The sequence below is a fragment of the Pelobates fuscus genome, chromosome 13, assembly GCF_036172605.1.
Source record: "Pelobates fuscus isolate aPelFus1 chromosome 13, aPelFus1.pri, whole genome shotgun sequence".
Classification (NCBI taxonomy): Eukaryota; Metazoa; Chordata; class Amphibia; order Anura; family Pelobatidae; genus Pelobates; species Pelobates fuscus.
Genome location: NC_086329.1, coordinates 4,227,574 through 4,238,082, shown reverse-complemented (window position 1 = coordinate 4,238,082; position 10,509 = coordinate 4,227,574). Strand labels below are relative to the sequence as shown.

Sequence of the window (10,509 nt, the reverse complement as noted above, 5' to 3'; positions counted from 1 at the left end):
GTCTCTGGTGTTTAGCACTCAGTGACCGGAACCACCCATCTCACAGATGGCCCTGAGTCTGTCTCGGGTGTTTAGAACGCTTCCCACTCCGGAAGTGGCGGTTGCTTAGAAACGATCACAACATCACAGGCAGCGATCCCATGCGGTATGTACTGAGCGCTATTTATTATTATTTCTATATGGGAGTCATTTACCTGTATCCTGGGGCAGCGCTATATGGGGGTGATAACAGTGTACCCCACCCGGCGCTATATGGGGGTGACAACAGTGTACCCCACCCAGCGCTATATGGGGGTGACAACAGTGTACCCCACCCGGCGCTATATGGGGGTGATAACGGTGTACCCTACCCAGCGCTATATGGGGGGTGATAACGGTGTACCCCACACAGCGCTATATGGGGGTGATAACGGTGTACCCCAAACAGCGCTATATGGGGGGTGATAACGGTGTACCCCACCCAGCGCTATATGGGGGGTGATAACGGTGTACCCCACCCAGCGCTATATGGGGGTGATAACGGTGTACCCCACCCAGCGCTATATGGGGGTAATAACGGTGTACCCCACCCAGCGCTATATGGGGTAATAACAGTGTACCCCACCCAGCGCTATATGGGGTAATAACAGTGTACCCCACCCGGCGCTATATGGGGGTGACAACAGTGTACCCCACCCGGCGCTATATGGGGGTGACAACAGTGTACCCCACCCAGCGCTATATGGGGGTGATAACGGTGTACCCCACCCAGCGCTATATGGGGGTGATAACGGTGTACCCCACCCAGCGCTATATGGGGGTGACAACAGTGTACCCCACCCAGCGCTATATGGGGGTGATAACGGTGTACCCCACACAGCGCTATATGAGGGTGATAACGGTGTACCCCACCCAGCGCTATATGGGGGTGATAACGGTGTACCCCACACAGCGCTATATGAGGGTGATAACGGTGTACCCTACCCAGCGCTATATGGGGGGTGATAACGGTGTACCCCACCCGGCGCTATATGGGGGTGATAACGGTGTACCCTACCCAGCGCTATATGGGGGGTGATAACGGTGTACCCCACACAGCGCTATATGGGGGTGATAACGGTGTACCCCAAACAGCGCTATATGGGGGGTGATAACGGTGTACCCCACCCAGCGCTATATGGGGGGTGATAACGGTGTACCCCACCCAGCGCTATATGGGGGTGATAACGGTGTACCCCACCCAGCGCTATATGGGGGTAATAACGGTGTACCCCACCCAGCGCTATATGGGGTAATAACAGTGTACCCCACCCAGCGCTATATGGGGTAATAACAGTGTACCCCACCCGGCGCTATATGGGGGTGACAACAGTGTACCCCACCCGGCGCTATATGGGGGTGACAACAGTGTACCCCACCCAGCGCTATATGGGGGTGATAACGGTGTACCCCACCCAGCGCTATATGGGGGTGATAACGGTGTACCCCACCCAGCGCTATATGGGGGTGACAACAGTGTACCCCACCCAGCGCTATATGGGGGTGATAACGGTGTACCCCACACAGCGCTATATGAGGGTGATAACGGTGTACCCCACCCAGCGCTATATGGGGGTGACAACAGTGTACCCCACCCAGCGCTATATGGGGGTGATAACGGTGTACCCCACCCAGCGCTATATGGGGGTGATAACGGTGTACCCCACCCAGCGCTATATGGGGGTGATAACGGTGTACCCCACCCAGCGCTATATGGGGGTGATAACGGTGTACCCCACCCAGCGCTATATGGGGGTGATAACGGTGTACCCCACCCAGCGCTATATGGGGGTGATAACGGTGTACCCCACCCAGCGCTATATGGGGGTGATAACGGTGTACCCCACCCAGCGCTATATGGGGGTGATAACGGTGTACCCCACCCAGCGCTATATGGGGTAATAACAGTGTACCCCACCCAGCGCTATATGGGGTGATAACAGTGTACCCCACCCAGCGCTATATGGGGGTGATAACAGTGTACCCCACCCAGCGCTATATGGGGGTGATAACAGTGTACCCCACCCAGCGCTATATGGGGGTGACAACGGTGTACCCCACCCAGCGCTATATGGGGGTGATAACGGTGTACCCCACCCAGCGCTATATGGGGGTGATAACGGTGTACCCCACCCAGCGCTATATGGGGGTAATAACGGTGTACCCCACCCAGCGCTATATGGGGTAATAACAGTGTACCCCACCCAGCGCTATATGGGGTGATAACAGTGTACCCCACCCAGCGCTATATGGGGGTGATAACAGTGTACCCCACCCAGCGCTATATGGGGGTGACAACAGTGTACCCCACCCAGCGCTATATGGGGGTGACAACGGTGTACCCCACCCAGCGCTATATGGGGGTGATAACGGTGTACCCCACACAGCGCTATATGGGGGTGATAACGGTGTACCCCACACAGCGCTATATGGGGGTGATAACGGTGTACCCCACCCAGCGCTATATGAGGGTGATAACGGTGTACCCCACCCAGCGCTATATGGGGGTGATAACGGTGTACCCCACCCAGCGCTATATGGGGGTGATAACGGTGTACCCCACCCAGCGCTATATGAGGGTGATAACGGTGTACCCCACCCAGCGCTATATGGGGGTGATAACGGTGTACCCCACCCAGCGCTATATGGGGGTGATAACGGTGTACCCCACCCAGCGCTATATGGGGGTAATAACGGTGTACCCCACCCAGCGCTATATGGGGGTAATAACGGTGTACCCCACCCAGCGCTATATGGGGGTAATAACGGTGTACCCCACCCAGCGCTATATGGGGGTGACAACGGTGTACCCCACCCAGCGCTATATGGGGGTAACGACAGTGTACCCCACCCAGCGCTACACAGCGCTATATGGGGGTGATAACGGTGTACCCCACCCAGCGCTATATGGGGGTGACAACGGTGTACCCCACCCAGCGCTATATGGGGGTGACAACGGTGTACCCCACCCAGCGCTACACAGCGCTATATGGGGGTGATAACGGTGTACCCCACACAGCGCTATATGGGGGTGATAACGGTGTACCCCACACAGCACTATATGGGGGTTATAACTGTGTACCCCACACAGCGCTATATGGGGGTGATAACGGTGTACCCCACCCAGCGCTATATGGGGGTGATAACAGTGTACCGAACCACACAGCGCTATATGGGGGTAATAACAGTGTACCCCACTCAGCGCTATATGGGGGTAATAACAGTGTACCCCACACAGCGCTATATGGGGGTAATAACAGTGTACCCCACACAGCGCTATATGGGGGTGATAACAGTGTACCCCACACAGCGCTATATGGGGGTGACAACGGTGTACCCCACCCAGCGCTATATGGGGGTAATAAGTGTACCCCACCCAGCGCTATATGGGGGTGATAACAGTGTACCCCACACAGCGCTATATGGGGGTGACAACGGTGTACCCCACCCAGCGCTATATGGGGGTGATAATGGTGTACCCCACCCAGCGCTATATGGGGGTGATAGCGGTGTACCCCACCCAGCGCTATATGAGGGTGATAACGGTGTACCCCACCCAGCGCTATATGGGGGTGATAACGGTGTACCCCACCCAGCGCTATATGGGGGTAATAACGGTGTACACCACCCAGCGCTATATGGGGGTAATAACGGTGTACCCCACCCAGCGCTATATGGGGGTAATAACTGTGTACCCCACCCAGCGCTATATGGGGGTGACAACGGTGTACCCCACCCAGCGCTATATGGGGGTAACGACAGTGTACCCCACCCAGCGCTACACAGCGCTATATGGGGGTGATAACGGTGTACCCCACCCAGCGCTATATGGGGGTAATAACGGTGTACCCCACCCAGCGCTATATGGGGGTGACAACGGTGTACCCCACGCAGCGCTATATGGGGGTAACGACAGTGTACCCCACCCAGCGCTACACAGCGCTATATGGGGGTGATAACGGTGTACCCCACACAGCGCTATATGGGGGTGATAACGGTGTACCCCACACAGCACTATATGGGGGTTATAACTGTGTACCCCACACAGCGCTATATGGGGGTGATAACGGTGTACCCCACCCAGCGCTATATGGGGGTGATAACAGTGTACCCCACACAGCGCTATATGGGGGTAATAACAGTGTACCCCACTCAGCGCTATATGGGGGTAATAACAGTGTACCCCACACAGCGCTATATGGGGGTAATAACAGTGTACCCCACACAGCGCTATATGGGGGTGATAACAGTGTACCCCACACAGCGCTATATGGGGGTGATAACGGTGTACCCCACCCAGCGCTATATGGGGGTAATAAGTGTACCCCACCCAGCGCTATATGGGGGTGATAACAGTGTACCCCACACAGCGCTATATGGGGGTGACAACGGTGTACCCCACACAGCGCTATATGGGGGTGACAACGGTGTACCCCACACAGCGCTATATGGGGGTGATAACGGTGACCTATGCGAGGAATTGGAGGGCATAGAGTGGCAGGAGATTAGGGAGGCCGCAGCCGCATCCTCGGTGTGTGTTTCTTTGCAGGAACAATCGTTTAAGACCTTATTTCGCTGGTACACTACGCCGGTGAAGTTATTCCGAATGAATAAAACCACCACAGATTTGTATTGGAGAGGCTGCGGATTACAGGGCACCTATATCCACATGTGGTGGGACTGCCCGGAGGCGCAGATGTATTGGAAACGGATCGCGGCGTTAATGGGGCGACATTTTTGAAAAAGAGGTCAAGTTAGATCCTTGTGTGTTCCTTTTGGCCAGATCGATTGACGGTTGGACAAGAGCCGAACAAAACCTTTTACACAAACTAACCTTAACTGCTAGACGGGCATTGGCACAGATATGGGTACAAAGGGAGACACTCACGACCCCTGTGGTATTGCAAAAAATTAAAGATACCTTCCTTATGGACAAGTTAACGGCACAGGTTCGAGGTTCCATGACCAAATTTGAAAAGACCTGGGGCCCTTGGACAGCTAGCACAGTCAGTGGCTAGGGGATGGGCGGGGCAGGTTCGGTTCAATCCCCAATATACACTGCAGAACTTCAGAGAGTTATTGAAAGGGCGAGGCACATGGCACCTGCCTTCAAACAGGGAGACCTCTCAGACCCCCCCTAGGGGAGTCTTGGGAACCTAATGGCTCAGAGTCCGAACCGGACACGGGTTATAGACCTGTCCACCTCTAGCATTTGGCGACACAAGCGGACCCCAGGGTTGCTCTGCCGGGTTGCTCTGCCGGGTCCCTCCCCCACCCCCCACTCTTCTTCCTTACCCCTCTTCACTTATCTCTTTATCCTTTCCATCCATTTACACTCTACTTTTTTATACGTCATGTACGGTTGTACAGTGAATAATTCCTCATGGAACATTCAGAGAGAAAACGAGTAAAACAAAATATGCTATTACACTACCCTCTGACGCACTCAACAGGGGTATTGACTTCCGAGTGAACAGAGCTGTCTCCTTACTATATTATTAGACAGATTGTACATGAAACTTTTCCAATTACAAAAATAAAAACCAGGGCAGGTTGTTGAATGTTGTAAATCTCCAAGATTGGCTTTAACACACACTCTACTACATGACCTTGTGGACTACCAACGATATACTTTATATGGAAATGTCCTTTACACCCACAAGCACAGTACTACTGTTAACATTTATACGTATTCATGTGTCTTTGTATAGCATACTCATGTTATGGTCACATTGTATGGTTTTACTCCGTCTTGAGATAAATAAAGAATTAAAATATATATATATATATATATATATATATATATATTGGCATCTGCTGATTGGTCTTGGGAACCAACCTTTATGGTGCCTTTAGAGTCCCTTTGACATGCTCCCTAACTGAACACATGCCACAATTCCCAGTAAAGGTAAAAGTAAGGGAATAGGAAGAATGGTTCTAATTAACTCAAACTTTTCTTTCTTTACAGACTGGCATGGCAAGACTGAAAGGGGCACCAAGCCTCTACGAGGGCATTGCTGATGCAAAGTTTCCTACCCTTAAGTCAGAGCTGCAGCCCAGTAAATTACAGTCAAGACTTGAAGTGATGAGGAATGATTTCCAGGAAAGGGCATTTCGAGAGAGGGAACAGAAACTTCTCAGCCTTGTTAAACATGAGACAAGTGCACCATATAACCATGCGGAAAAAAGGTATACCTTTCATCAATCCCCCGGCTCACACTCTGCCCCTTGGACAGCAGAAGAGAAAAGCTGGGCTTCAAACTGGACTGTGTCCAAAAGGAGTGCTGGGATCGATCGAGCTCACCCTCTCGAACCAGTCATCTATCGTAAATCTCCAGCTCAGATCCCATCAGAATTCAACAACATGCAGCGCTCCTCATCAGTCAAGGTCACTGGGACCAAACACCACAACCTGCTTCCAAGAAACATCCGATCAAATTCTGGCCCCACTCAAGCAGAGCCTTGGCTTGAGCTACAGAAAACAGAATCCAGTTTGGAAGCTGAAATCCGGAGGAAGCAAGCTCTGCTGAGGGAAAAGCTGCGTAGGACTGAGGAAGAATTACGCAGGATCCAAAGGGAAAAGGAGGAAGCAACCCAGAGAGAAATAGATCAAACTCAGAAGAAAACAGTAAAAAACTATTATCATCTTGGCAACAGATCAGATCTAGATGAAGATTATAGGAGTTATAGAATCCTGAAGAAAGCAGAGTTCAAATCCTCCCCACAGCCCAAACCTCTCCCTCGGGCTCCCAGCCCCAAATTTACAGAAGACCAGCATCCAGAGAGAATGAGGAGGCAGATGCCATCTGCAGGAGAGAATGCTAGAAAAAGATCCACTCAGCCAATTCTCCTGAAACATGCAGAGGAGGTCAGTGGTTCCCCACTGCTGAGAACAACGTACCATCACTCTGATAGACACACAGAGCTCTCATCTGATGCAGAGGATGAATTGCCTGCAGAGAGTGAGCTGGTACCCTGCCAGTCATGTGGACGACGGTTCATGGTGCAACGTCTGGAGAAACATGCTCAGGTCTGTGAGAAGATGCAAAGCTCAAAAAGAAAAGTGTTTGATTCATCCAAAGCCAGAGCAAAGGGGACCGAGCTGGAGCAATACTTACAACTGAAAGGCAAACCCTCGTCTAGAGAACCCCAGGTACTTACCACTTTAATTACAGTACATAGAACCCCATTATTGCCCTGCTTCCTCTAATTATAGAATCTAAAACTCCATCTGGGCTTTGCCTCCCCCCCTCTCCCCTTTACACAAACTAGAACTGCAGATGAACTCCACCCCAGCTAACTACACCAACTAGAACCCCACTTGACTTCCGCCCCTTTAGTGTCATTTAGCAGCTCAGGTGAGCTTCCTCTCTGACACCAATCAGAATCTGATATAAGCTTTCCCCTAAACTAGAAGTCAAAGTGACGTCTGACAACAATTAGACCAACACTTGAGCACAGCCCTCTAAATGACACAAACTAGAGGCTGAAATAAGACGACTCCTCATGGATGAGTACTGCACACGGCCTACAAGGTCTATAAACAGGCAGTGTGTTGGGAATGACCTCTAGCACCTTCTCAGAGACTGTTCTCACACTTTCTTAGCGTTAAAGATATGAGATTCCTCATGGTCAGAATTTCAATCTTCGTGGGTGGGGGTGGGAAAATCACAACTCCTCCTTCCAAAATACATATTTTTCACTTGAGGGATCGCAACAGTTCATCTGAGTAGCTGAGACAACAACGCAGAGCTAAGGTTTTGCATTTGTCTATATACTTTACATGGCTTGAGAGGAGTATTTAATGGTAATATTAATTCCTCGTGAAAATATCTATACATCGTGCTAGCAAATTTGCTAACCAATGAACAGATTATTGGAAAAATTCCTGTCACTATCAACATACAATCTATGCCAATCTCAGCAGGAGAACACTACTAGATCCATTTCTCTTCAGATAAAGTAACCCTGCATGTGTTACATTTTAATTTGGAGTTTCCCCAGCATCAGCCTCTGGAGAGCTGACAATATAGCCCATATTGCCAGTTCGTTACATGTACTGCATGTGATAAGGCTGTTCATCTTTATCACCTCCACAATAGAATTACTGTTTCCTGGCAAGGCTCCTTCAAAGGATTAAGGGATCTCCCTTCAACCAGCGCTGGACGTGAAATAACTGACGTCGTACCGCTCAAATGGCAATGAAACCAACACATCAGTGTCATCAGGTGGGGCAGTGCCAGGTGTAGGGAAGCCACTCAAGACTTCCTAAAGTTTGGCAGGCCTAATAACAGCATTCAAGCCCCCGATGGAAGGCTTATGGCGGACCTGAAACCATTTTGAAAGGAGGTAAGTATCTCGAAACTCCATGAAGCTTCATAGAAAGTGGGGGGAAAAAAAGCTATAAATTTGTAACATTTTACAAGAGGTTTACTTTATGATTATTTTCTCTAATGTTGCTATTCTTTAAAGATTTCACCATTTCTTCCTGGGTGCCACTGTCGTCTCTAGCCATTTCCCAGAATGCTCTGCCTCATTCCAGTCACAGCCATTTTTTTTAAACGTTTTCTTCATTTAATGAACTTGCAATGACTGACTCTTTTGTATTTTGCAGCAAGTTCGCAATAATGCCTGGCGTCAAAAGCATGAAACTTTCCTGCGCACAATTCGCCAGGCACGTACAGTGCAGCAGGTTATCGCCAAAGGAGGCAAACCATCAGATGTGCCGCCTCCACCCCCTGATGAGAATCCAGATTATATTACCTGCCCTCACTGCAGCCGCAGGTTCGCCCCACGTGCAGCTGAAAGACACATCCCAAAATGTGAGACTATAAAGAGCAAACCTCGGCCTCCACCACAACGCAGACGCTAACACAAATATCTTGATATCTAACCAAGAGTTTATTCTATAACTGGGAAATGTGGAGAATAAACTTCTGCTTCTTTGAAAAACTAACAGATCTTCCAGGGACCCATATCTCTCATCATTCCCAGAGTTTGCACATTAAATGTACTGTGTTTTATTTTATTTTTTGTACTGTAATAAATCCAAGTATACACTGCAGGTGATTGGATAAAGCACACTGTTCTTAGTGGGTGGGGGCGAGTGCTTTGGCTGATCCCATACAGTGCAGCAATACAGTCCAAACATTGGCAGTGAGAGTAAGGCCACATGGTGAGTGAAAGGGAACACAAAATAAGATTTAAAATAAAAAAGGAGGAGCCGCACTACGAGTGTCCGGGTAAATATAACCCAGCTTACCTCCCCCACCCCAAAATGACTGTCCACTTCCCCATCAGCTATTAACAGGTGCACAGAGGCCAATAACTATTAAGGTCCAGCACAGTAAGAGAGGAACTACTGGTGCACCATCTTCTCCAGCTCAGGGATGTCACTGTGTCCATCACATTGTTGTCCCCGAGGCAGATCGGGGGGCCTCGGTACCCAAGAAGCACCAGGAGTCTGCATCTGAATCTTCCCGGGAGGTGTCCGCATTGTTGGCCATGGGTTGTGTTCCTTTTAGACATGTTACCTGAAGAAAGTAAACAAAATGACCGTCTTCAGCTACATTAGGATTGTTCCATTGATACTTTTCACAATCACTGTCCTAATACAAAGCTAATGGACACAAACACCTTTACACTGTACTGGGATTTGTGCTCACACAGAAAATTGAGAAGTCTATTTTATAGAGGGGGGTTTAAGGGCAATCATTTGTTCCCACCTATGCTCTGAGTGGTCACTGACCATTATTTTAATTTTAGTGATGATGATTAACAGGAGCAGGGTCTCGTAGTTATCTTTCCCAGCTTTCTATAAAGTATAGGTCTACATGCAGCGGTGAAACACAGGTTTACATACAGATAAACACTTGACTGAGTTGCTAGTGTCCATAAATCCAAATTATCCAGAAATTCCTACAAAGCAGCTCAGTATTGCTCCAGCACATACTCATACACTGCACTGAGCATTTAGGTTGGGAGAGGATCACATGCACTGGATCTGCTAGGTGTAGTGATAAAGCAAAGTCTGCACTGTGTATGTCTGGGTATATCAGGGCATATATATTACATTATTATACTGACTTTTTGTAATTATTTAAGTTAATAATTTGAAAGAGTCCATATATACCTGTCTCTGGAGCTGCTGAATTGCTTCACTGTGTTTGCTCAGGATCTGACTTTGCTAGAAAAAGAAGAAAAACATTATTTTTATCTGCCTACGTTCCTCTCCAATTATTTGTAATAAACCACACTTGTTCTAGACCAGAGAGAAGAGCAGTTTACCTGTGTGACTCCCTGTAGCTTGTCATTAAGTTTCTGCACCTCCATTGCCAGCCGTGCGTTCTCCCTGCGGAGCTCTTCCTGTGCGCTCATACAGGAGGACACCACGTTCTGCAGCCTTTCCACTTCTGCTTGCAAGGAGCTGCATGTACAAGAATGGTTACTGGGCTCCTGAAAACAAACAGAACAGGCAGTCAGGAAACAGCG

The 10,509-nt window shown here is 49.4% G+C and overlaps 2 protein-coding genes across 3 annotated transcripts in view; one reads left to right on the top strand and one right to left on the bottom strand.

Moving 5' to 3' along the window:
* Window positions 1-84: 84 nt before the first annotated feature.
* ZC2HC1C (zinc finger C2HC-type containing 1C) lies at window positions 85-8,946 on the top strand. The gene is made up of 3 exons (XM_063439817.1): window positions 85-145; window positions 5,987-7,171; window positions 8,633-8,946. The coding sequence occupies exons 2-3, from the start codon at window positions 5,993-5,995 to the stop codon at window positions 8,888-8,890; spliced, it is 1,437 nt and encodes a 478-aa protein (XP_063295887.1). The 5' UTR covers window positions 85-145; window positions 5,987-5,992; the 3' UTR covers window positions 8,891-8,946.
* Window positions 8,947-9,014: 68 nt separating this feature from the next.
* NEK9 (NIMA related kinase 9) overlaps window positions 9,015-10,509 on the bottom strand; it is a 28,941-nt gene continuing 27,446 nt past the window's right edge. For both annotated transcript variants that reach the window (XM_063439815.1, XM_063439816.1), the window contains exons 21-23: window positions 10,306-10,473; window positions 10,151-10,204; window positions 9,015-9,551 (exon numbers count right to left, since the gene is read on the bottom strand). In XM_063439815.1, the coding sequence (XP_063295885.1) occupies window positions 9,423-9,551; window positions 10,151-10,204; window positions 10,306-10,473 (351 nt within the window). In that variant the 3' untranslated portion in view covers window positions 9,015-9,422. The remainder of the gene's footprint in view (window positions 9,552-10,150; window positions 10,205-10,305; window positions 10,474-10,509) is intronic.